Source organism: Apteryx mantelli, chromosome 36 (assembly GCF_036417845.1).
Source record: "Apteryx mantelli isolate bAptMan1 chromosome 36, bAptMan1.hap1, whole genome shotgun sequence".
In the NCBI taxonomy this organism is placed as follows: domain Eukaryota; kingdom Metazoa; phylum Chordata; class Aves; order Apterygiformes; family Apterygidae; genus Apteryx; species Apteryx mantelli.
The window spans coordinates 114,171-140,762 of record NC_090013.1 but is presented as its reverse complement, the minus strand read 5'-3'; the positions used below and the strand labels follow the sequence as shown (position 1 = coordinate 140,762).

General features: G+C 43.6%; 1 protein-coding gene and 1 long non-coding RNA gene across 4 annotated transcripts in view; one reads left to right on the top strand and one right to left on the bottom strand.

Moving 5' to 3' along the window:
* LOC136995043 (uncharacterized) overlaps positions 1-18,873 on the top strand; it is a 30,800-nt gene extending 11,927 nt beyond the window's left edge. Inside the window, exons 3-5 of the long non-coding RNA XR_010886730.1 lie at positions 753-831; positions 8,335-8,465; positions 18,768-18,873. This is a non-coding gene — a long non-coding RNA (uncharacterized lncRNA). The remainder of the gene's footprint in view (positions 1-752; positions 832-8,334; positions 8,466-18,767) is intronic.
* Positions 10,166-22,360, bottom strand: LPAR2 (lysophosphatidic acid receptor 2). 3 transcript variants are annotated; one of them, XM_013961899.1, is made up of 4 exons: positions 22,168-22,360; positions 16,452-17,194; positions 13,496-13,572; positions 11,695-11,755 (listed from the first exon to the last, which is right to left on the bottom strand). In XM_013961899.1, exons 1-3 carry the CDS (start codon positions 22,206-22,208, stop codon positions 13,502-13,504), a joined length of 855 nt encoding a protein of 284 aa, XP_013817353.1. In that variant the 5' UTR covers positions 22,209-22,360; the 3' UTR covers positions 11,695-11,755; positions 13,496-13,501. The 3 variants fall into 3 exon arrangements, with proteins under 3 accessions (XP_013817351.1, XP_013817352.1, XP_013817353.1); XM_013961897.2 differs by lacking the exon at positions 13,496-13,572 and having other exon boundaries at positions 10,166-11,755; XM_013961898.2 differs by lacking the exons at positions 11,695-11,755; positions 13,496-13,572 and adding an exon at positions 10,166-11,604.
* Between the last annotated feature and the right edge of the window lie 4,232 nt (positions 22,361-26,592).

Here is a 26,592-nt window from a genome sequence, read left to right as displayed (position 1 = left end):
CACCTTGAACTGCTTTATTCCAGCCAGATGCAGCTCAGCAAAGCAGCTGAGCTACGAGTCTCCTGAAACAGCAACACCACAAACACCAAAGGGCTGTATAACTGCCATGCACAGGGTGCTTTATTCCATCTGCAGATGGCATAAAGTGCAAGTGTTCTCAATTTGTACTTTGTCATGTTCAGTCTTTGCTTTATCACCTTGGAAATAATGCTTTAATGTGATTATACATGGCCCTACACTTGCAGAGGTTTCAAAACCAAAGCTAATGCAGAGTGCAGGTGATTAAGCAGCATATCAATAACCAGCTTAAAGAGCAAAGGGATTGTCTGCAGCCATTGTTTGAGAAGTGTCCTTGTCTGTAAAACTGCCTTTCTGCTCTACCAGAGGCCAAGTTTGTTCATTACAAACATTAGAAGACTCTTTGTTCTCATGCATTTGCAGCTGAATAAGGTTCACAGCCATAAAGTAGCACAGAAAAAGTTATTTTTTATGGAGGGTCACCCAGATAGCTTCATATGAAGTTTAGATATCTTCCTAAGCTGCTACTTTAAATTATTGCAATGTATCTAGACCTACGGTTGAGAAAAAAAATATAATTTAAAAAAGGAGAAAAACATTTATATTACGAGTTTCTGTGCCTATGTGGAAGTGCAGTGCTCTCTCTGACTGCATCAGTCATTGTTTGTTTCTCTCTTTCAAAGTTTTACTTTCCAGTAGTATACTATGCTTATAGAATTTATGTCTTTTTACAGCTGCATCTCAAGTAGAAGCATCTTCTATGCTCCTGATTGCTAGTGACCCAACACTTGAATCTTCACCTCTTAGGCAAAGGTAATTTAATATTCCATATTGCAGTTTTAGTATTGTTTACCATAACAATGACAAATTCTGCAAAAACTATTTTTTGCATTCATATTCTAAAGCAGATGTACATTCTGCTTCAGAACACAAAATTCAGATTTGATCCCTCTCCCAGACTTTGGGGTCCAGGGCTCTGCACCAACCAGACACATCAGCGTCTCTGGCCGCTCAGCAAAATCTTTATAAAGCAAAACACTCCCTCCCAGACAAGATGATGAATGATGAATGTGCTGCAAAGTGATATGGAGCTTACCCTCCGGGGATGTTCCACACAGAATGAGCGCAGCGTATGGGCAATTGTTCAGTTGAAGTAACTGTGCTCTGACAACATTAAAACACCTTTTCCATTTTCTGTAGCAAATTCATGGAAGTTCTTGAGCAAAAAGTTTATTAAAAGTGGCAATTATGGTAATATGCAGGGTCCTTCTTATCACCCCGCTGTGAGACTTGAGTTCACCACACCTTGATCGTCTGAGCCTTCAAAGACTGTGACATAGGTTTATTTCTACATCAGTCTCCTATTTAGAGACTTCTTATTCTTGGAGTTGAGCAGAATGAGCATAGCTCTTGTGCAGCAATTGCTTTCTTGCCTTTTTTTTTTTTTTTTTTTTAAATAAGTGACACCACATAATGATCCTCTTTCACCAGATAACTCCAGAAAAGATACAGTAATTGTGACAAGTATTTTACATCCAGTCTTAATCCTGTTTGGCAGCAACTTCGCTCCTCTCCCTCTTAGGGAAATTGTTCTAATTAGTTTAGCAGAAACAGGATGGATGACTATGTTCTACTCAGCCCTGTGTTGCAATGAAAGATTTCATTTCTGTAAAATTAATGGGAATGAGATGAAGAGGGTGTTTCTTCACAAATTTTCAAAATCTTGTCCATGCTATTAACTTTGACCCTTTAGTTCTTATCAGCTCAGAAAGCAATATGATTTGTAGCTTTTCTGTTAAAATTTCCACATATGAATAATTGAGCCTTAACATCTACATACAAGGAATAACAAAATCTATCTAGGTTCTTGATTTCAGATTTACATGCCTTGCCTTAGTTATTTCAGGTAAGAAATTCTGGCCAAAATTACTAAGCAATAATACAGAAAATAGTTTCATAAATAAAGGATGGCTTATTTGCAAAGGCACCGTACTGGAAGAGGGGAAGATGAAGACAGGAGAGACAGAGTGAGGCAAGGAAGAAAATGACAGTGGCAGAAGAATCAGATAAACACCACAATCCCTCCATAGTGACTTGGCTCCGAACAATCAACCCCTCCCCGCCTCTATTATCCTAGCCGAAATCAGCAAAATTGCCCTGCTCATCAGTAAATTGATAATGCCAGTAGTATTTATCCTGGAGCTTTAGGCAGGATTCTAGTTCATAACCATTTAGTGGAGAAGTTCTGTACCACCCTAGAATTTTCCATCTATTACAATGTTATAGCACAGATTTGGAGCCTTCACCTAGGCACATGCCTGGCCTTACGAGCTGTACGTAGTCCCACTGAACTCAGCAAGGTAGTGACCCCCTACTTTGGGAAGCTGAGCATACAAATAAGTCTTCTCAGACTTTTTAAGCAGCATCTTTCATAAAAGATGTGGGCCTAATCCAATTCCTAGTAACACGCATTAAAATCCCAAAGAAGGTAACTGAAGGCAAAAATCTGGCTCCATGCGTTTACACTTGTCAGGTTTTCACAGTGAAGGAGCTGATTTTCCCATGTCAAGGGTTGAGTGTTTATGACCCTGTGGCTGAGTACTCTGGGAATGCTGACTGATGAGATATAGAGCAAGCACCACTGAAGAAATGCTGTATTTTTCAGCCTTTTGGTAAAATGATTAATAGACCATCTTTTCTCATTCACAAACTGACTACAGAGGAAAAGGGAGCTGGATTAAAAGATGACAAGAAATTAAATTGTCTCTCAAAAGTTCTTGCTGATGCAGCTAAGGGAATAGGGAGAGCTGTCTTCAGTCCTCTGATAAATCACCCTGCACGTTTCGATAGGAAATGGACTAGGGTATAATTAGCAAGTGAATTCTCTCCTGTCAGCACAAAAAGGTGTGTGTGTGGGGGGGGAGTTCATTTGGAAACTAAAGCCAGGACTTCAGATGCCAACTGACAAGTTATAAGCCGAGTCTGAAGCTTACAGAGCATAAATTCACATGGAGATTCACCTCCACTATGATCCATGCCTTACTGCTAGGAATTTCCATAGCAAGAGCTACAGCTCAAAAATAAATGTTTGTGTTGTGATGGGATTAGATTAGCCGCTGGACCAGTGATCACTGTGTTTGCAGTCCAAGGCAGCAGCATACAGAAATCATGTAAATGCTGTGTTGGCAAATGAGTGACATGTCTTGTCTCCCACTGAGGTGTAAGATAGGAGAGACCTGCTTAAACGAGGTAGGCAAAGCCAAAGTGAGAGCTGATGGCTGAAAGTTAGGGTTAATGGAAGCAGAGCAGTTTACCAAAGGGTGAACCAGACCTGCATCGCCTTAAGCCAAGACTGTGCATCCCTCTCTAATGGAGGTGCTCTAACTCCAGCAGCAGGTGCAGATTCGTGGAATGACTCATCAGATGGAAATTGATGGCCTGTGCTGTGCAGCAGGTCATAGCAGATGACCACAACAGTCCCTTCTGGCCCATAAAAATCTCTCTCCGGTGCTGTGAAAGACCTATGTGTTTGGTGATGGCTTTATAAACAGCTCTGCTTACTACCTTGCTCAGCTGGAACTGAACAGTATTAGGTTCCTCTCATGGATGGTGTTGAACAAGGTCTGCTCTTTTGTAACAGCACAGCCAATTTCCTGTAGGCCCTGGGCTTCAGCTACAACAAAGTGCTCTGATAGTCTGCAGTAGCCTTCCCCCGACCCGCCACCAGACAAGGTGGCAAGCATATGGCCAATAGCAGTAGTGTCGGCAATTACACTACTGTGTTATAAAATTCAGCTCCCAGCAAGTCTGGTGGACAAAGTCCCCCAGTGGCTGTTTACTCCAGCATTTCAAGTAACAGGGACATGTTTCAGGAAAACACCCACCGTAGGTAATATGAAAGCTGCCGAACTCCACTGGCTTTGTCCATACCAACTTCAAGGACAGCCTCCTGGTGGGAGGTTGTACATCCTCTTCTCAGGGGAGAAGGGGACACCAAGCACCAGGCAAAGAACAGGAAGACACACAGTGAAAGAAAAAACTGACCTGTATTGCCTCCCAGTGGACACATGCTACAACACACTGCAGAACAGCTAGATTCATCCCAGTAGCAGCTGTTAAGATTTTCCTGCCGGTAAGGAGACTGCCAGGCTAATTCCAAGGTGGATCTTACACTCACCATTTAAAAACGTCGTTTGTAAAGATCTCTGCGGGCTCTGGAGAGCTGCATCCCATCATGCGTACTGTTATCCTGTTCCTGACTTCTGCTTGTAGTTAATTCATGAAGCCTCAACTTCAAATTGCTTATATATTTCTTTGCTACTGCTGCAACAGCCTCAGTAATGCCAAATACAGTAACTGCGTGGATGAAGGCGGCTGCAGTCTGTACCTCAGACCCCATGCAGCGCTAAGCCATGCTGCTGATAATGCAAGAGGTTAAAAAGAGTGTGCAGCCTAAGCTGGCTCTTGAGCAGCCTCGTTCACCATTCAAGCCAGCTCTGTGCTTTAAGTCAGACAAAACACACTGTCTCCTGGCAGTGTGACAGAAGGCACAGTTAACCCTCAGCACCCTGAGTATATCCCACCCGCGCTAGATTTACAGCGTCCTCCTAGTTCTCTGGCTTTAGCCTTTGTGTTTCTGAAGCGCCTCCTGGGCTTGGAGTGATCTGTCAGGGTTTTTGGTAGAAACATTTCCAAATGCTGCTATGCACTGTGAACTTAATGGCTTTTTACATCTAGATTAAGAAAATGGTAAATTAAAACTGTTCTAGAACAGAAAGCTGCATTACACTCACTACAGCCCATAGCAGAAAGCATCAAGATACAAGGATGTATCTTTGAACTCTTTGTAATAAAGAGTGCAATTTCCCTGAACAGTTCAAACAGCCAGAGAGGGGAAGGGATAAAAATAAATAAATAAAGTAAAATGAGAGAGAGGAAAAAAAAAACCCCACTTCAGTGGAAGTCCCTAAGCCATGGAGAAAGCAGGGAGAATAGAAGAGCAGCTGTGCCAAAAGTTCGTCTTTCTGTGCCACCATATAGCACAGTCGGCCAGCTATTGGCATCTCCAGATCCCACTGCTCTACTTTGCTGCGTTATTCATACTGAGACAAAAGCAGGTAGTAAGTGCTCAACATGGGAGTTGGGTAGCACTGAAAAAACATTTCGTGACAGTGGGGCAAAATTCAGTGTGCAAGCCCCTCACACCCTGGTTGGTGGCACTTAAATCCACATGACCACATGATCTGTGAAACCTAGAAGAAAGATATTCTCCTACTGTCTTTGGAGTTTCTTTCCACGTAGTGCTCGGGACTCAAGGGCATGACTGGAACACTTCACAGTACTAGAGACATTTACAGGCACGTTCTAGCATAATATGAGGCAAATCTTTCTGAGGAGCCATAGGCATGTTTATCCCCCCAATTTGTATTCCTTGCTTTCAGCAAGGAGGGAAAAACCTGGAGAGTAAGACTGAGTTCTAAAAGGGCCATGGGACACAACTATACGCTCACTCCTTTCTGGGTACAAGCCAAGCAGAAGTCAGGCAAATGCTCTCTGTTACCAGTACAAGTTCCTCTGAGGAAACTGCAGGCTGAAATTTATCAGCAAATGGGCATTACTAAAGGACAGTTATTTTCCCTGCTGGGGAATGCAGGCAAATCAGAGCTTCTCCTTACCACTTCCTCCTGGTGCCTGCTGTAATCTTGTTCTGCTCACCCTAAAATTATTGGTCCTCTTGCTGTGTCATTCCCCACCTGGGTCGGGTGAGCAATACTGGTAATGGTATTCACAAAGGGAACACTTAGTTTTGGAATCAGTGTCTGGCAACATTTGGAGAAGAACCAGCTTCCTGAAACTGTCACCGAAATCGGGAGGAAAAACTCCTTAACACCAATGTAGCATTAAGAAGCAGGCATTCTCTTTATTACAGCGCCGGGTGCATGGGGGATAGCTCCATCCAATGTGCACACTGTGTGTTGCATTATCTAAAGTTTATATTGCTCTATCATATACATATGCATTAAATTTCCAGGAATGATTAACACCGTGAGAATGATGCAAGAGACACTCATGTTCAAAAGGAATCGGTGTTGAGACCAAAAAGCTACACTAACAAACAGCAACAGGTTCAGAAAGACTCAGACATTCTGCAGGGGTTTTTATAGGATCAACTGGAAGCAATGAATTTCCCTTCAACATCCCAACAGCTGAAGGAAATCAGCTTATGCCAAGAAGGATGAAAATAACTGGCTAAAAACCTGTGATACAACATTCATGTAAGATTACTAACTCTAATGATTGCAGAACAGCTACAGACTCAAAAAAAGAAGCCTAGTTTCCAGAGCTGCTGAACACACAGAACACTGAACATGAGTCCAGTCAATGACCAGAGCTGAATGTGGTAATTAACCCTGAGACTAATTTTCAATTTAGCAAAGATCTCGAGCTAGCACAAAAATGCTCTAACTTGGAGACCTACCTCTGACTGTCACAGTGTAATTAAGACTCTCTCCTGTGACACTCACAGCATAAGGACAAAACCTGGTCAAGACCAAACAAAGAAGCAGCATCTTCTAGAAACTTAGTTTGAAGCTGGACTAAGAGCTATAACAGTTTTCACATGAAATGACACTTGGATTTTTCTCACTTTTGCTCACAGTAGGGAAGTCACATTCACATATTTTGCAGAAGAGTAGACCGTGAAGTGACTGACTCATGAAACCAAACTACTCTCTGCTATTAGCCTTATGTTTTTTGTAGAAAAGCTTTTCCCCAGAAGTACCATGGGAAGTAAGTATTGTATCCTCAGTGTGACCTTTCTTTCCTAAGTTATCTCAGCTACATGTGCCATCCACTGCAGGGCAGGGGGGAACCGCCAGGCTTCACTTCACCACTGCATTAACACGTGCCCCAAGTCAGGAAGAATTACTCATACCATAAGCTTCTAGGCTCTTGCTGGCTTTAAACTGGGGGAAGCCCAATTCAAATGAATGGGCGGGCTACTAAACTATCTATCATATCATGCAGACCAGATCATTGCACATCAAAAATAAACTCTTAGCCCTGATATTCCAATATTGCTCAAGACCCACAAGAGCACAACTGCCTCCAAAGAACTCATCTTTTGCATTGGCTACACTTACAGTAAGTGTATCAGCCACTTTAGTTTCCATTTTCCATGTTTCAGAAGGTCAGAATGATGAAGAACCAAAATTTAAAAACGAAACAAAAAACCCTACCATCACCAACTTCCCCCTACTAATTTCATTGTTTGCCCTTATTCTGTCTTCTTCCTTCCTGCAGTGTTTTTTTTTTCTTTCAATAAACCTTTCAAAGTCCATCAGTCCCTACAGTATTAATCTCCAAAGTGTTACCCTCCCCACAAACACACCAAAACCCGTATTACTTTTGGCAGCAGCTTGCTTAAGGAATTTCAACCAGTCAGCAAGGCATGACCTCTCATTCCTGGAACCATACGGCCCTATCTTTGATCAAGTTGTGTGTTCTCACTCGTCCCGTATTTGATCCCTTAAAAATAGTTCCTAGGTGTCTCTCCCTTCCTCCCACCCAACACACAGTAAATCTAGAATGATTGCATGCCTCTCTGCCATTAAAATAATCATAATAATGATGCTAATTTCAGTCTGCAGGGAAATTTGCACATTAAAAGAAGGTTGAAGAAACCAGCGATGAACTTTCAAAGGCAGTTTCATACTGTGATTAAAAAAAGTTTTTTTTCTTCTCAAACTGAACAGAAGGAGGGAAATGGCCACATTGTGTCTTCCACACTAAGCTAAGATGCATCAGAGGCTGTACATCATGAATTAAAAACAAAAAAAGATCAGAAACTCCATAAATTTGACAGCATCCAACTCTTTATGCAATGATAAAGTTATATTTAAGGTCTTCTAAGCTGTTTTGGAAAGCTAACATGTAATTGGATAACAACACACCCTTTTCTGCGAAGTGTCTTGCTTAGTACACAAAAGTGAGTAGAAGACATACTGCAATGTGATTTCTCCTTCCATGTAGTTAGATAAGGACTTGTGTTTCCAGAGAAAACTAAAAAGTAAAGGTGTCGTGTGGAATACTGAACAACTTAGTCATCTCATTTTGTGATGCATGTTCTATATACACACCATTTATGTCTCTCCCTCTCCCTTCCCCCCCATCTTCATTATTGGGAGGTTTGTTAAAATCCTCCTCCTATCTCTTCTGCCTCATCAATTCACCATCTCTTTTAAAATCTCACTGAAAACAGCACTTCTCAGGCTACTTTCTATGCCTCCTAATTTCCTGCTCTCTCATCTATTACAGCCAGCTGGAAGCAGCTAGAATTCTAAGGGTTGCAGTCACTCAGGAAGAGAAATCACGTTTAAGAATTCCAGGCAACCTCTCTGCATTCCTCATGGGTGGCAGCTATCACTTGGAGGCAAGCTCCATTAAAGGTTTGGGATTTTTCTTTTCCTTACACTCATCAGTTGCTATTTTCATTTGCAAAAACATGCATTTTGAAGTTGGCTAGACCACAAGCTGCATTTGCACATTCAGTTACCATTATTAAGCAGACTCCATTTTTATATAGGAAGCATTGACATCCTGACTTCCCAGAGGATATTCCCAGGAAAGTGTCTGCTTGGTACAAACTGGTCAAATCATTGATAAGTTTTCCAGCAAAGTTGTGTTACAAGAGTTATTTAGTATTCACACTAGTTTGATAACCAGCATAAATTTAAATAAACCATTTAAAATACCCCAAAACCCCTCAAAGATCACCTGTACATGGTGTTCATAAAACATCAGAAGCCAATTGTTAGTGACTTAAAGTCTGCCTATGTTGAGGGTACCTACATAAAAGTACTTGGAGAGTAGGATCATATTGCTGTAACACAGCTCAACAGCTGCAACCCAGCAGAACAGCGAGGTCAGGCTAGTTACCAGAGCCCTCTGGGAAGAATGTGTACAGCTTATTAAAGGCCCAATTGGGCATAAAAGCCAATTGGAGTTCTTTTGCGAGCCATGTGTCATCTCGCCCACTAAAAATATTCATTCACAAGCAAACACAGCATAGTCAGATCTCCCCACCACCACCCTAAATCATGCTGGTACTGATCCCACACCTAGAGAGTAGGAACGCTCACATTCTCCTCCTTCCCTTTGTTAATAAATGAGAAAAAACTTGACATGTATTTACTTGTAAAATAAGCTTTGCGTAAAGTAGGACTTACACACTTTGTGCTTTGGGGATGTTCATGAAAGCAGTAAGAAAAGGTCTAGGTCTGTTCTGTGCCAGCTTCACCGCTCCACGCAGTAATGATTTTCCCGGTGTCCACAACAGTCTTCCCCCTGCTACAACAGACTGACCACATACTTCAGCTGCAGTGTGTACACATGGCCTGATACCTGAGTATTCGTTTTCACTGGAAAATATTTATATTTAGGAATCTTTGGCAATAAAAGAAAACATTATCCATTCTCTTAGCTCCACTACCTGGTAGGTTTTAATGGTGAGAAATTTTCCAAAACCAGCTGGGTCTAGTGTTTGAAAACAGCTGACCAAGGCTGTAGTTGTACACCCTACTCTGGCTGCAAATAGCTGACCGAAAGAGTTACTGCCTCCAATTTCTCTTCACCACTTCTTCCCAGAGGCTAACACCCCCCAGATACACGTGCACATTCCCGCAGGCCTGTGATGTGGCATCACAGGCAACCTACATAAAGGGCAGATCAGCAGCATGGCAGGCCCCTCCACAGCAAGTCACGATGGGCGCAAGCATCGAGGCCAGTATCTCTCCCTTCCAGCATCACAACACAAGACTGGGAAATAGTACTTCCCCAGAGCCAGGCCTTCACAATGGGGAGATTTAGTGGGGGAAGATTGAAAGAAAGTTTCTGGGACAACAAAACACGGACCGTATTCCAGGACTGTTTTAGTCAATCCAGGGTACCGTCATCTTAACATAGTCTCTTCCTGACCATGTTCTGCAAGAAAGTCTGTAGACATATATGAATAGAAGTCCACGTTGACTCAACAGTCCCCCAGGTAAGTTGTGTGTTCTTTCTGCAAAGTCAGCTGAGCTGATCTGTCAGGGAGCTGATCATCTGACAGAACCAGGCCTTTTTTTTTTTTAAATTAAAAAAAACAAAAACAAAAACACAACACTGAAAATGTTGTACCAAAGCCTTTAAATTTAGAATTTTAAAGAACTGCTTCCTATTGGCCCTCTGCTCCCACTGGAGCCCATGGTAAAAGACTAGCTTTGGATTTGGCTGTTGCAGGCACTTTCACATTGTTAACAAAGCATTAGGGTAAAAGGAACTTGGAGAAGTATTTACAATTTCTTGGTCAAGTCATGAATATTCTCTTGCCAGCAAAATGTCTCTTCTCCAGTCATGGTCTCAAAAGTGAGAGTGACAGTTTACACTGCATGTCAGGTGCAGTAAATGGATTTACTCAGCAGAGAACTAGGTCCTACATGCACTAACGTTAAATAATACTGCTAATTTCTTATGATGCTTTGCTGAGAGAAAGATTACATTTGAACAGACTGTTAACACATTATTTGAACAGTCGAGTGTTAAGGTACAAACTGCACATTAAAACCTAAGGCAAAATACTGATTGCCTTGGAATCTAATGTAAACCTGTCCCCAAAGGGCTTTCAGTGAGTAGAAAGATGGTTTCATGGGAATATGACTCACTCCACATTTATAAAAAGGCAATCAATTTGTGAATACCACCTAGAATCACTTAGCAGAACAAACAGTTGCAGTTAGTTGAGGCACCACTCCACATTTTAGGAAAGTGCTCCTCATATATCCTACAGAAGCCCCAAAATACTTTGAAATTCAGTAACACACACTTGGGAAAGCAATAATCTGCTTCTCAGGAAGTAATTCACAAACAGATTCCTCTCTGAAGAGGCCTTCAGAAGAATGTGACTTCTGAAAGTGGTAGAGCACAACCTGAACAAGACTCCCTCGAGAAACAGAAAGCAGCTCTGGTTAGGAAGCAATGAGTAGAGCTTAAGAGCTTTGGGCTTTGACTCTGGAATATGCTACCATTGGAATGACTATTTCTGAAAGCAGTAATACTGAAGTACCAAGAAAATACCTTGCTCATGGAGAGAAGGCCACACGAGATTCTTGTTGCATGTAGCATACTTCTAGATGCTGCTAAATTAAATCAATTTTGCATTAAAAACAGCAGTCTTTAATAAGAATACTACTCAAAGTATGTTTGTCCTAAATAATGCACCATTCAGTTTCTTAAAAGCTTCTTGTCCCCGTATGGATGACAAGTATTTTATACAAATATTTATGCTTGAGAACATAAAAGAAGTCAGTAGTGCTTTGGAAGCAGGTCACTCAGTCTCTGCACTTTTGGTCAGAAAAGGGTTGCTGTGGACCAGTGGAGACAAGCACGGCACTGAGGAACTAAATAGAGGAGTCCACAGTAAAGTGCCCATTCTGAGAAAGTGTTCTGCGGTCTGCAGTGTTTAACTTCACTACTGTAGGGGTGTATCTGGAATTCCTATAACAGATGAAGCAGAGGATCCTCCGGAAGGTGCTGCGCATCTCATTGTCCCTGTAAGAGTAGACAATAGCATTTATCAACGAATTGATCTCTGCCAGCAAAAGGACGTATTTCTCCACAGCTAGAACATTGCAGCTCTTGCAGCCCAAGCCATCCAGTAGGAGTACAACTTGTCCCGGAGTCCAGCAGATAACAAAGGCACCTGGGAAGAGAAGAACCCTTGTTAGAGAACAAGCAGGTTCTTGGCCCTGCCTGGCCACTCACCTTGGAGATGCTCAAGGGAATCGCTGCTGTTTGGAAACACCAATGGAAATGGAAACACCATTTGGAAAAGGAAAAAAATTGGTTTCCCCAAGCATGAAGCAAAAATTTAGAGGAGGAAGACAGGATTCAACCAGAAAATATTGAAAATGGAGGCACTGATTCTTTTGTCTAAACTACTTTCAGTCAGAAAAAATAAGTTTCAAGTAGCTTCACTTACCTCCCCGCATCCCCATTATTCCATTTACAAAGTAGAAGATAAAGCATCCATATTTCCTACTCCCTCCAAAAAGGAGAATGGGTCATAAAGTTAAGAGTCAAAGTAGTACATTTTGAATGGAATCGTCTCTCCAGTTCATACAGTTATGGGGCTCTCAGTTAATAGTACAAGTTCAGAAGAGTCCTAGCCAACATTTAGGGCAGCTCAGTGAAGTCTGTTTCGTACCACTGCATGCTGGGCAGAAAGTAACCAAACAATGGGCTGGCCAACATGAAGATTGAGCTGGAAAGGCTCCATGACTGAGTCAGTCAGGCCAATACTATGTTCTTGCCACCACCTGCAAAGCTCTTTAGCAAAAGGATAATTGCTGTTTTGCATGATGGAGTGGGAGGTGCCTGCAGTTCCTAAAACCCTGCTTTTTACGGTCATGATTTTAACTTTAAGGCTGACGTAAATTGAGCACTCACCCATCAGTGCTCCTGGAACTCATGCATAAGGTTATATCTTAAAGCACAGGAGCTGAACCCTGCTGTGTCTGCTGGGAAAGGGTGTAAAAGAATGGACTCACTAGGAACTTTGTAACTACACCCTTTACTGAAAAACAGCTGACAGGAAAGAAAAACAGCCAGAAGAGTTGCACCAGAATGAGGCGCTGAATTTAAGGCGCTCATTAAATGAAATGCTGCACTGGTGGAAAGTCAGAGAAACACAGAGAAAGGATCTCCTAAATTTCTGGATATGTTCCCTGCTGATTACAGGCAACTGTATCATGTAACCCTTTTTATTTAAGCCAATCACGCCCCCAGAGGGCCAGCACAGCAGCCATCACATCTGGGCCAGGCAGCTTTTCTCTGCACTCGCAGACATGACTTTGCCTTCTCCCATTTTAAATTTAGCAAAAATATAGACTTCTGGCTGTCATGAAAGGAGATGCTGATACTTGTAATTTGAGCGGGCCTGCAGAAAAGGGACCTCCTTGCTTAAGAACACTTAGAGCCAGGTTTTCAGCATCCACAATGAAAGCCAGATTCTGTACAGACTGGCTCCCAGCAGCATTAAGTAAAGCTAGGAGTACATCAAAGATGGGAGCACTGGACAGGTACCTAAAGTTTTAGGCTTGTGCCTGCAAGTCTAGCTGTTTTCTTTGCTCCTTAATGGGAGCCACAGTATTCAGAAAGAAATCCAAATTCTTAATAATCTCTGCCCAGTGTGGTCACTAGTGACTCAGCTGTGCTATTTGCTCATCATTAGATCCTGTCCTGCACAACTAATCTGTGGGAAAATTTGCTGTTGGTTTCTAGATGTACCTTGGACTTTTTATTATTGATTTTCAGGTAGGCTTCCATACCTATTCTTAATGCTCATGACCTACAGGATTATAAACCGCAGGTACCTTGCCTTCCAATGAGGTGACACATACACACAGCTTCTGCTGCTCCCTCAGCTTCCTCACACACTCACCAGCAGCTACGCCCTCTGATGCATAAGGTGCAAAGTATTCCTCTGTGCAGAGTCCAACTTTGCAGAAGGCCAAGGATCTAGGGTGGAGGAAGAATTACAGCAGGGCTTTCATAAGGAGGAAGGAAACTCTCTGCAGTCACAGTTGTCTGTACTCCCAGTCTGAACTGAAAGGTATTTTCCCAAATTGAGCAATTAAACCCTCTCGCTTGCTCCCTCTGCCTGCATTTCCTCCTGCAAAATGACTTGTACGCAACTCACTACCACTTCTGACACTGCCACACGGAGGAGGAAAAAAAAAAAAAAAAAAAAAAAAAAGCTTGGATTACATTACAAGAATCACAAGGGCTTGACCACCACCCCTCATTGTCCCTCACCACTTTCCACATCAGGTACCTGCCTGCTCTGTCCATCCACAGCCACCAGTCCCAATTCCTTGTAAAACCACAGCAGCTGTTCTGAACCTCCTCTGACCCAGCCTTTTTCCTAGCTCAAGGCAGAAGACAAAGGCAGGCCAAGTCAGGAGTATAGGCATCGAGAAGAAAGGGACCTCCCAGAACAAGGAGATGCAAGGAGATTTTTCTTCCAGGCCAGTATTCCCATCCTGCTGACCCTCTCCTCCTGGTTGATCTTGTGAGGTCCCATAAAATTAAGCAATCCTGCTGACCCCACTGGGTGACCCTCTAATACTGTTCAGGAAGGAAGGGGAAACAAAACAAGCTTTCCTCCACTCTTGACTATGCAAAATACATGAAGTAGCAATTCTTTAGCTCTGCTGAACCTCTCGGCTGCATCTGATCAGCTCCACGGCAGCTATGAACTCCCTGCTGACAAGAGAGATGGAGCGATTGTAAGGAAGGGAAGAGGACATCACACAGACAGGAACAGGCAAATATCCCAGTTTCGCTGTTCACAAGTTGCGACAGAACACGCGAGCTCATGTCCCCCCAACAGGGACGCACAGAGGAGCCAGACAGCTCTTTCCCCACTGCCCCCGCCCGTCCCCTCCCCCGCCGAGCCCAGCTCTGCCAGCGGGAGTTTGCAAGGGAGTAGTAGTCTTTGTTTGCAGCTACGAGGTTTTCCTGACAGAGCAAATTCTGCACTTATCAGAAAAGATTTGCAAGCAAAGGGTTGTGACCATAAGCCCAGAGTTGAGCTGGGCTGCAGAAGATCTGAACACACTGATTTATTTCACTAAAAACAAACAAAAAAAACTTTCTATATATTAAAGCATGAGACAAAAGCAGTTAAGAAAAATCATGAATGATATGCTGCTGAAAGCACGATGCAGGGGTGCAGTAGGCTCTGTTGTTATGAGATTGCTAGTATTTCACAGACATACGGCGTCTTTCAGAGACACCCACAAGCTCTTTACACTGGCATGCTGCTGCTTGTGGGTTAAAGAGCAGAAGCCTCCACACAAAGAACCTATAAAATAAGGACAAAACTGGGGCCAGATTCCTCAGATACACGGAGCAGAACCGTTTGTTTCAGAGAAGCTTTACCAATTTATATCAGCAGGTTAGCCAGCTTACTAAGATGCACAGCACTGGGCAGAACAACATACATCTGAACAAAGCTAAATATCCTAGAGAGGTAGAGCCTCAAAGCCAACCACTTCCAGTTACTGATCTACTCCTATTGCACTATGAGTTGCTAATGTAGACAGAGTAACTCACAGGCAGTTAGCACTCTGCTGGAGATCCAGTGATCATGGAGAGTAGCTTTGACTAAGAGTTTAGAGTTTTCAGTGACATATTTACCAGAGCAGATTTGAGACCCAGTACTAAGCTGTTTTAAAAAAAAAAACCAAAGAAACACCCACACCTGACAGAAGTTTAGTGCTCTGTTCCAGTAAACAGTCTATAGAATTTGGACACAACTTCCATATTCTTTTCCTGTCACCTTGTAATGTCTGTCCTCTGCTCATCATGCTTTCCATCCTTTAAAGAACATTTAAAGTGCTGCTTCTTTATAAGGCCTGATTATAGCTCCTAATTCCATGCAAACCTTTAGTGTGCCTCCTCCATGTGAGAGCAGAATGCATAAAAGAGCCTCTTGTTTGTCCAAAGCATCTGCACTTCAGTAGCCAGAGACATTAAGAAGTCAAATTAATAACAGTCCCTCTTGTCTCTGCTAATCAGAGGAGCAGCTCCTGAGCACAGCCATGTCAGAGGAGAAGAGATGAAGAGATTCAGAAGTTTGCACTCCCCTATAACTGTACAGTTGCTCCAGCTCCAGCTCATACAAATTCAAGAAAGTTAAGTCAATGTTTTTAGCTCAGCTTCATTTAAGAAATAAACCTGACAAGTGGTGAAGAGAAGAACACACAATGATAATTTCCCCAACAACAAGAAAGTAATAGGATGGGCTAACAGCGCATTAACAGTTTCCAATACAAACAAAGCAGTAGAAACAGATAGATAACCAACTGGTTATCCCAGCAAGCAACTAACAACCCCGGAGCTGCGGTGTATGTCCTATAGTACCCACTTACAATGCTGGTCCAGAACATTTCTTGCTCTTCCTGAGAAAAAGGATCCTCCATAGCACTACTGCAAAGAGTCAGAAGCGAGCAGACTGACTAGCTGAGAGCTTGCCTGGACTGGAAGTGTCCCCTGCAGCAGCTGGTCACCTTCATAACTCCTGCGTCACTGTGGATGATGCCATGGGCAGGATGGAGGCATTGGGAAAGAATCCAGGGAAATGCTGGCACCCAGTATTCCACAAGACACTTCCATTAGGAGCTGCTGCTCCCACCCATGCGCTAGAGCAGTCCTGAAACTGTTGAGTTACCCAACAGCCAAACCAAACCATCACCCCAGCAGCTTCAGACACCAGCAAAGCAGAAAGTCGCTTCCCAGTCATCCTGGTTGTCCAGAGCACCTTCACCTCTCCAGCCCTCCACAACCCAGGATGGAAGCACAAAGCATAATTTAGATAAAGCAGGTGGACTTACTGAGTATAATAGTGACCGTCTTGACAAGGCTGATCATTGTCTCCTTGTAGCGGGGGTGGAAGCTGGTGTGCTTGGACATCCGTGTCATCTTCCTTTTGACATAGATGAAGATGTGTGTGTACACGACCACCATGATCAGAAAGATGACCAGATTGGAGATGGCCCAGAAGGTCAGGTAGCTCCTGCTGTAGAGTGGTGCCATGCTGGAACACTTTTCCAGGGCACAGAGGCAGTGCCAGCCATAGGATGGGATGAGCCCCAGGAGCAGGGCTGTGACCCAAATACAGAAGATCAGGATCATCACGCGCTGGTTGGACATTTTGCTGTGTAACTGCATAGTGAAAACAGTCTGATGCCTTTCTACAGCAATTGCCAGCAGGTTCACCACAGAGGCGGTCAGGCTGGTGTCCAGCAGGCTCTGGCGGATGAACCAGGTCTTCAGGGAGAGCTCTGCTGTCCTGGGCCCCGTGTGGAACATGAGAAACATGTATGCAATGCCAGCAAAGAGGTCAGCAGCTGCCAAGTTCCCCAGCAGGTAGTAGATGGGATAGTGGAACCGCCGGTTGATGACAATAGCAGTGATGACCAGCAGGTTGGTCAGGAGCACAATGACACTCACTGTCAAGCCCAGGGCAACCACCAGGACATCCTTCGTCCTCCAGTATGTAGTCAGCTCTTTGCGGCTGTTGTTGTAGAAGAACCCCACAGTCTCATTGTAAAAACAGTGCTTCATCGCTGCCGTCCTAAAGAGGGAAGAGAGTCTCATTTGCTTGTTGTGTCCATAGACACACACACTCAGCTATTACAACCCAGGGAGATGCAGAGCAACAGAAGTGCCTTTGACACAGATGGAGGTGGGGGTGGAGCTTGAAGCATACAGAAACATCAACAGGAACCACAAGAAACCACTTCTGTGCTTGCAACAGAACTATATATCTCATGGGCAGACTCCTCATCCGTCCTAAAAGTTATATTGAGGATGCAGTGAAACCTTGAACGCTCATGAGGGATAGGAGGTTTGCCCCAATCTTATAAAAGATTCTCCCTGCCCCAGTCCAAGTAGTTTTGTGTGGGTGATAGACATAACTATTTCATTTGTCCCAGCTGTCCTACTTCAGGAATGTAAAAACAAAGCAGTAGCAGAGAAGTTTATCAGACAGTCAGTCACTAAGCACTACTCTGATGAAGACTATGAGTCTTTGCAGCTGTTGCAGTCCCCAGGACTGCTGCTCCTGGTTCAGTGAGCACATCTTATGTTGCTTGGGGTAATTTTATCTTAAAGTCTAATGTAACTCACAGCTGCTTCTTAACACTGCTCTACTTGCAGTACTTGCTGATCCTTCCAAAATAGACAAGTACTTCTCAAACTTGGGACCAAGAGGCAGAGACTATCTAGAGCTGGGCTGGAAAACACTCCTTAGCCTAGAATAGTAAACGGTAGGAAGAAGTCAGCACATACTGCCATGGGGCTGGATCTCTGGAAAAGCTGGATAGTCTCTAACATCTGCAGCAATCCTAGGCTACGCAACAGTGCATGGGTCAGCACCCCATGCTTCAGAGCATCAACCGGTAAATCACTTGGGCAGAAAGCAACTCCTTCCTTCCCTTCCAGGTCTGGAAGGCATTGCAAGGCTGCAATTCAAAACTCATTGAACTCACTGGAAAAGCTTGATAGGAAAAGATGTATAAGTATCAAGAAGGGCTTTTCACATTTCTTTGAAGCACTAGGCACTGCTGGAAACAAGACCATATGAGCTATTCGTCTCTATCGGAATGGTAAGGCTTAATTTTCAAAGCCCATATACCTCTCTGATAATCTAACTTTCTGTCCTGTGGAGGACCAAACAGGAAGCGATAGTAAATTAGAGGATGCTTTAGCTTACAGATTCACAGTGTGAACTTAAACATGGTCATTGACACTTGTGTTATTTGTCCAGAAATACATTTTGTGAAGTTACCCTACCACACCAAGTGAAACAAAGTGATCAGGATTCTGTAGAAGGAGGAAATCAATTCATCATGGTATGCCTCTTCTTATTTGGGGCTGAATTTCCCTTTCTTCTGTGGATAAAGAACCTTCATATATGCAATTATTACTCCAGAGCTACCCCCTTTTCTGCCCTTTTGTTTTCCAACCCTCCCCCCCAAAAAACAAACAAACAAAAACAAAAAAAAACCTCCCCCAAAGAACTCAAACAATTTTTGGTCAAGCCTAAATCACTTCATTTCTATCTCTTTTCAACCTCCTAACCTTTTTTAAATGTAAATATACGAATGACTTGCAACCCCGCACAATTACAATGTCTCTTTCCACAGCCCAGGGAATGGAACTGGAAGGGAACAGTGGGCCCAATCACAGTTTCAGGACAGTCGGCAAGTACACAGCATTTGCTTTCTTAGAGCTGGTGATTGGGTTCTGCAGTCAAAGAACTCCCTGGCACCTGGCTGCAGGAGTTTCCCCTGCCACATGGGTTATAATAATTGAGTTCATTGAGCAGACTAATCTTGTTGTATAACAATAAAAATAAAAAAAAAAATGCAGCACCATGAACAAACCAGAGGGATGAGAACAACCCTGATCATTACGCCCTGCAACATACCGGAAACTCATGTTCCTTTCCTAACCAAGAGCTTGGAAACCTCAAGTCAGGGCTGGCTGCAATCCCTCTGAGAAAGGGCAAACTCAGTTTGGAGCCTCCCTCCTCGCAGCACTATGAGGTGCTGTAATATGACACATTTTTTCCTTACCCTAGTGTGTTCTGCACATTAAGTCATTGGTTCTCCATGTCCTTTCATGAGCTCAACTGTCATTCTCATTTTAGAGAAAGCATAATTGAGGCCATGCAGCAAGAGTACCATCCTCTTCAGACAGGAAGAAATCACAGGGTTCCTGACTTGCAATTCACTTTAATCACAGTTGAACCCAAAACTCAGAATATTGCTCAGAAATCTTAATTAGTTGTGCCTTCCTCCATTCGCTACACAGCAGCTGCTCAGTTTTCCTGGACACTTGAGCAGCAACTCTTGGTGCAATAGCAACATGGTTGTTAGTAACAGGCAGGTGAGGTCATCACAGGCAGGCCAGCTTATTATCACCTGCACCGCACCCACCTCTGCCTGCACACATGCCTGCTTGTGCAAACAAGATGGTTGGGCCTGCAAAGCATATCATAACCTGCAGCTGAACTTCTGATCTCAGCTGTTTAATAGATTCTTTATCAGCCTGCTTTAGTATATGGCTATCTTTACCATGAGACGAGAAAGCTATACAGCCATGAACTAATTTACTTTAAAAACCTATCCCTACTGCAGATTAGGGAAATACTATTATTCTTACAAATACTGGTGGGAAAAAGAAAAAGGAGATAGAGGAATCAACCTGCCTCATGGGCAATCATGAACTAGTACTGTAACAACACATTCACCCTTCCACTCCTTTGAGCCCTCAGTAGGTAATAGGATGTCTATAGATCCCAAGCTATAGAACTGTTTAGGAGAACGACATGGTCCAAGTGCAGCTCAGGGGATGAAAGCAACCAAATAGGTTCTGCAGACATACAGTGTGGTGAGCTGGCAGATGACTGGAGTTTTTGGCTTGAACAATGGAAAGTGATGGAAGAATAAGGAAGGAAGAGAAGTTTAGGAATAGAAAGAACAACCACTAAGAATCGCAGGCAGATAGATGGTCACCAGTGCAGAGCATCTCAGGGAGGCAGTGGTCATATCTCCATTCATGTGGAGACACAACATCCAAGGCTATACTATTCTGATTGGCAAACAGCTTCCTCTAACCACTTTTGAAAGTTTAAATTCCAAATCAAGAAGGAAATTGCTGACGAAGTTAGATGAATCACTTCAACTTTTTAAGATTACACACGTGGATGCCTAGGGAGGAAAGCAGGGCAGCAGGGGAGAGAAGGCTGGAGGAAGAGAGAATAAGGTGTCATCTGGGTACAGAGCACCCCATGCATTATCCAGCTGTATAAACAGGAAGCAGGTGTCAAATGCCATTTAGCCCCGTTCACATTTTTGCTGTGGAGTGGCATAAGTGTCTTCCTTCCCCTCACCCCCATCCCCCCAGTTTATAGAAAGAGTTATCTGATACAGTGAAGATCATCAGGGAACAGGCACTTGTCTGTGCACAATGTAGCACGAAGACAGCTTATACCATGCATTGTTCCCCCCCCCTTTTTTTTTAAATTAAAACAAGTATTGAAATATCAAGATGAAATAACATGTTGATGGATCTGGGTTTCTAGTCTCAGCCATTTTTAAGCCAGCACCATGACAAATTAAATCTGGATAAGAACTACCTTTAATATCTAACATTATGGAGAGCAATCTTTTTTTTGTGTGTGTGAAAATTAAGGATTCAGCAGTTATGACAGGCCCCATAAACTTCCTACGTAGACTGCATGCTTACTTGCAAATTGTGAACGTTTTGTTCAAAACACTATACAAGTATTGGTTCAATGGTACTTTTAGCGGGGGTGGGGATTAGTGAGCTGTATAAACCCACTAAGGAGCAGTGTTCTGCATGTATAATACTCAAATCTAGAGAAACAGTCCCCCAGCATTAATCCTAATGACAATGTCTTCAATGCTACTTTAGACAACACCCAGTTTGAGTGCAGGAAAAAGTTTGAGAGTTAGCAAATCCCTCCAAAATGTACGGAGGATACAAACTAGATCTCTGCAAGACTAAGCTGGGTGGGGTCCAGGAGGTAGACAGGTAAAAGCCTGCAACTGGTCCTGGGAGCTTGCGTGCCATTTCAGTGCTACTCTGCAATTAGAAAACTGACCTTGGAGCTCTGCATCAAGGGCAGACAATGCCACAAATCAAAATTTAACAGACAGGCTGGGGAAAAGAAAAACCCTAGCCACAGCAGCAAGCAGATAGAAAGTCAGGCTGGTGCCATGATGCACAAAGGAGCTGGATGAATCTATTGTTCAGTGTCTGAGCACCCCCCTTCAAGGGCTTACACTCTTCAAGATCTCAAGATTTTTCCTTACCAGTGTTGTTTACCTGGTAAAATAAGATACTAGTTACATGCAGCAACAATTCAGTGGCCCCTTTTCTGAGGAACACACAAACCCACAGTCTTTAACCACACTGCCTCAAACTCTGCTCGTCTCTTCTTTAAAACCAAACACTGCCTGCAAAGCAGTACTGGATAGGAATCGCTGCTCTGCATGAGCACACAAAATGAGTGCAGAATGCATCTCTTCTCCTTGCCTGAGCTGTTATCCCTATACACAAGTTATCTTCCTTCCTACTCAGTTAATTACTGCACTAGGTTCACAGTAAGTTCAGACTCTTTTTACACGGAAAGTAAAGATGCAAGTGTCCTTGTTTTTTCTATTTCTTTGCTTGCAAAAGTGTAAAATGCTACTCAGCTGTCTGAGGTCTGGGAAGATGTTCAATACTTGTGAGCAGACCGATAGCCAATGTAGTGTGGAAATGAACAGGGATGAATGGCTGAATTTATTCTCCCACTAATAACCACAATCAGTGCTGATCAAAACAGAACAATGGATCTCTAGAGGCTAACTCAGCTCATAGGGACTCTAATCCAGCTTGTTTTACCACTGCCCACTGCACACGAATTTACATGGCCAGACATTCAAGTTCCTGCTCCCCCCCCCCTTTTTTTTCCTTCTTTTTGTTTAAGCCATAAACAGTAAAAGGTTTTACTCTAAAGAATAGCATTCTTACCTGAAAGCACAACCACTGCATCCAAACCTGACATTTAGCATTGGTCTCCCCACCACAGGAAACCAGGGCAGCTATTCAGCAAGGAGATCCTCATTTCTGGAGGACAAAGGTGCTTTCCAAGCAAGAGAGCCAAGGGCTTTACAGGAAAGTTTAAAAGAAGCGTTACAGCCCCAGAGTGTGTCACGGACAGCTCTGAAACACTGCTGCTGAGAGGCAAGTTTGCAAGAGCCCTGAAGAGCCCGTCCCTCCTTGGGCCCTCCCCTAGGCGGGCCTTACCAGGCCGCACACATCGGCCCGACAGGAGACACGATCCACCCAAGAACTGTAACCCGAGTCCTTGCCTCCTTTATCGAGGCCAGAGTCATTTTCCAAGCACCTCTGGTCCTGGAGCGACTGGTCTGGTGCTAGCTGGAACAAGTTTGCTCCAATCTGCCGGTATCCCACTGCTGGCAGGAGGAGCATGAGCACGGCACTGCTCCGCCAGAGCTGGCATCCTCTGGCCCTACTGCTGCCACCGCACCAGCTCACCCCACAGTGACTGCTCACTCGTGCTCTGCCCACTACCCCAGAGCCTCTGCTCCACAGCAGCAGTGGAGTAGGTCTTCCTCTGAAAAAACAGGCATGCTCCTCTGATAGAGGAGCAAAGTCTGTTTTCTTAGCATCTGGAAAGAGGGCCTGACCTGGGACAGCTCCCTTTCCAGGCAACTGTAATGCAGTATTGAATACTCACATCCCAAGCAGGCTGTTAGGTCAGGATCTGGCCCTCACATCCACTATAGCAGCCACACTTACCCAGTGCAACACAAGAAACCTTGAACTAGGTGGGTAAGAAGGGGAGAATAAGACAGCTTTCATGGTAGCATGTAGGAACGATGTCAGGAGACATAAAGGAAACTGAGGCACAGACTAGAAGAGTTTTCCTCACTGTAGCCTGGTGTAACGGATGCCAAAGCTAGAAAAAGAGCTCAAACTTTCGATATGTCTGTCTAGCTGGTCCTTGACACATCTCACTAAGATTATCTTACCTGCTAAGTACTGTATAGATACCATGAGTACACTTAGTGCTAACAAACTACAGCTGTATAAATTGTGAAGGAAAAAACACCAAGTTTACAACATCCATTCATTTTGATTCGTGCCTGCTGATCTTGAAGAGGCCCCAGTAATTTCCATTCTACTCCAATTTCCTATTCTCCCACCCTCCTCCTACCATCATCTGTTCCCAAAGGAACAATGTTATCACAAAGCACAGCCCTGATCTACTGCCAGTCAAATACTTCACGGAGCTTGGCAGAGCCAAGCAGTGTTATGTAAAGTAGGCAAGAGATTTACAAAGAGGGCCTGACACAAAAGGGAAAGAGATAGGGCCAAAGACCCGAGGAATCATTAACAGAGCAGGGTAGCCAATAAATGGGAGCAGGTCACTAATAACACTGACAGAAGTAAGGATGGATGAATAGGACAGGCTGAGACAGTAATTCCACTGATATGAAAGGGGCAAGTACTGAGTACTACAGAAAGTGAAAGTTACCTCAGGCTCCCTGTATTTTCTCTGTCCTGCAGCCCCAAAAGGCCAAAATCACGTCAGAAAAGTCTGCCAGAAAGTTATGCAGGCTACAACACCCCCCCCCCCCACACACACACACACACAGGAAGAACCTATAATCATCACCTTCTTGCAAATTGTACGCTTTCGACTGGTGATGCCATCTACAAGACACAGGCGCAGGGGCTTTTCGAGAGGTTTCTATATGCATTTTAGAAATACATGGAGGACAAAGTTGTGCAAACATATTCCAGAGTCCTTTCTTAGGCTATCTAAATTCTAACAGACTTGCTTTCTCATAGCAGAGAACAAGCAAGGTATCAAGTCAGGTCCTGACTTGGAGAGCCAGGAATACTCAAAGTGACTAGGCCCCTTGGTCACAGATTTACAAGAATACTGTAATTACAAGAAGGCATTGCAAATTTGAAGGAAGTGCCTTTCACTGCCTTCAAATCCTATGCCTTCCCATGAGTCAGTTATAAGCTTGTTGCCTATGCAATTAGTTTAAGACCAGCCAAGGAGATTTAAACCCAAGCTGCTGCTGAATAAAGCAGTCCCACATTTCCCCTGCCCACCCTTCGGTGTGCTCCAGTACTCATGCTGCCACCAATGGGTTTAAGTGCACTGGTGCACAAGCAGCGGAGCAGAGAGAAAGAGAAGCCAGGTTAGGGCAACCATTTGGCAGCATCACTGGCTTGAACAGGCTTCAGACAGTTACAAAACCACATGTGTTCTGCAGCTGTGCAGTTTGGGATGGCAGCAGTCTAAAAATACTTTTGATTTATTTGTGCCTTTAAGGTTTCATATCGGCACTCACTGAGCACTTTAGAGGCTACATGTTCATAAACAATCGAACACTCACAGCAAACAGGCAAACCACCCAGCATAACTGGTTTCAGCAGAAGTGTCGGCAATTCATCACAATAGATCAACATGTCAGACAGACCCAGCAAGTTTGTAGCACCAAGGGCTGATAAAGGGTCAGGAGCATGTTTGTGATTCTGTCCCCAACAAGAGTTGGGGCATAAGAAGTGTACATTGGATGACACCAGGGCTCATGTAGGCCTGTCACAGACAATATCTGGTTTCATAGGGAGGTGAAAGAATATTTAGGAATTCAAGGTCATGGCCTTTATAATAGTAATTTTTCTAGACCCCCTGTCTAGATATAATCAAGAAAATAACTTTACTTCCCTTCATAACAGAAGTCTGGGAGTCTGTTTCTTTATTTTCACATTTTGGGGATATTTGAAGGAACTGAGGCACATTTAGTTTATGTCTCTAACCTAATGATATACAGAAGTTTGACTGGGCCCAGTATAGTCCCACCCTTTCTTTAATCATCAAGAGTATGCTACCTGCACAAAACAAATAAACAAAAAAAAACCCCACGTCACACCTGAAAGTATCACACTAGCACTTTCTAAGGATTGAGCTCATATGTCTTCCAACAGTGGTACTGCTGGAAGTGAGTACTGAACACTGGTAACATCAAGGAGATCAGATAGATACCCATCGTGTCCATCCCCCCTCTCCTACCCCCTCCCCCTTCGACTGCTCTGTGAGTCTTTCTGGTTGCACCAGTTCAGGAGGGGTCCATGGGGTACTGAGCAGCTTGCCCCCATACGGAGAACAGCTCAGCCTCTTGGCTGAGTAACCTGATCTGATGCAGTCTGCAGATCTGGTCACATTCTGGTGCCCAGTAGAGAACTGGTAGAGAAGCTTTTCCAAAGATTAATAAAGGGGTTGCAAATATCCCTGTTTAAAAAAAAAAAAAAAAAGGAAGTGTAATGTAAAAGTTAAATTGTTTTAGTAGATTTTGGATTTTCATGTAAAGTTGAAACCAAGATTTTTCTTCAAGTCTCCCAGCTGTGACTGTTCCTGTTCATGACAATCTGAAATTCTCTTTACTGTGACCCCTCTCATGGAATCCCAGGAATGTTAGAAACCTTGTGGAAGGAGCCCCCCCTACACACTGCAGATCTCTGCAGAGAATCACTTGCTCAAATTAATACTTCCCAAGTTCCAGCTGGCCCAGAGATTCCCAACCCTGAATGGGAAACACTCCCTAGAGTCCGACAAAGGGACAACACGATCCTTACAATTTCAGCTAATTGCCAAATCTTTAGGTGGAAAACAGCATATGCACCAGCTTTAAAAATGCAGGAATTTCATAACACCCACTGCTGCTGAAATGCAGCCAATTCTGAGGTGGAACAGAGCTGTTATTTGCAAGCCTACAGCATCAAAGAACAGTTTTCAACAAAGAGGTATGGAAGAACTCAGTGCTCATTGCGGCCTTGCCTTCAACAGGAATTTTCTTTAATTCCAGCAAGTTAGCAACCATTTACAATCAATTGCTCCAGAACAAATTGCAAAGAACCTGGAAAATTCCTCTCCTACTTTCATCTTCCCTTGAGGTTTGCCCTGGCAAGGCATTTCCATACTGCAGAAAACACCTTAAATTAAAGCAGGGAGATCACTGAAACAAAATATAAGATTGGAATCTGTCATGTTTGTCTTGTTAGAAAAAGATGACAAACAGCTGAGAAAAAGAACAGCCTGGATATTTTCTCAAATGCCTCTGGGTCCTGGCAAAGCACTCTTACCTTCCCCCAGGTAACTATCTTGGAAATGGATTTTGATGTGCATAGTGCTAACTTCCTTCTGCACAGTTACTGAATACTCAAGCACTCTCCAAGATGAAAACATTTGTTCTGCAGCAGTGGAAAGAAAACAGGGTAGGGAGGGAAGAGAGGGTTATTAGCAGTGGTGTTTTGTTTGGAGTCAGGATGGTCTAGGGGCCCCTCTGCTGCTTCTCCTAATTCACACAGGAAGAGGGAGATTATCCTGCACAGAGACAAGCAATACTGAAGGCA

Bases quoted from the DNA above. Each gene is read 5' to 3' on its own strand.
- LPAR2 (XM_013961897.2), bottom strand. From the start codon at position 22,208: ATGCTAAATGTCAGGTTTGGATGCAGTGGTTGTGCTTTCAG. The intron at 17,195-22,167 runs GTAAGAATGCTA...TTCCCTCTTTAG, and splicing joins TGCAGTGGTTGTGCTTTCAG to GACGGCAGCGATGAAGCACT. The intron at 11,756-16,451 runs GTAAGTCCACCT...TTCTCTTCCCAG, and splicing joins GACGGTCACTATTATACTCA to GTGCCTTTGTTATCTGCTGG.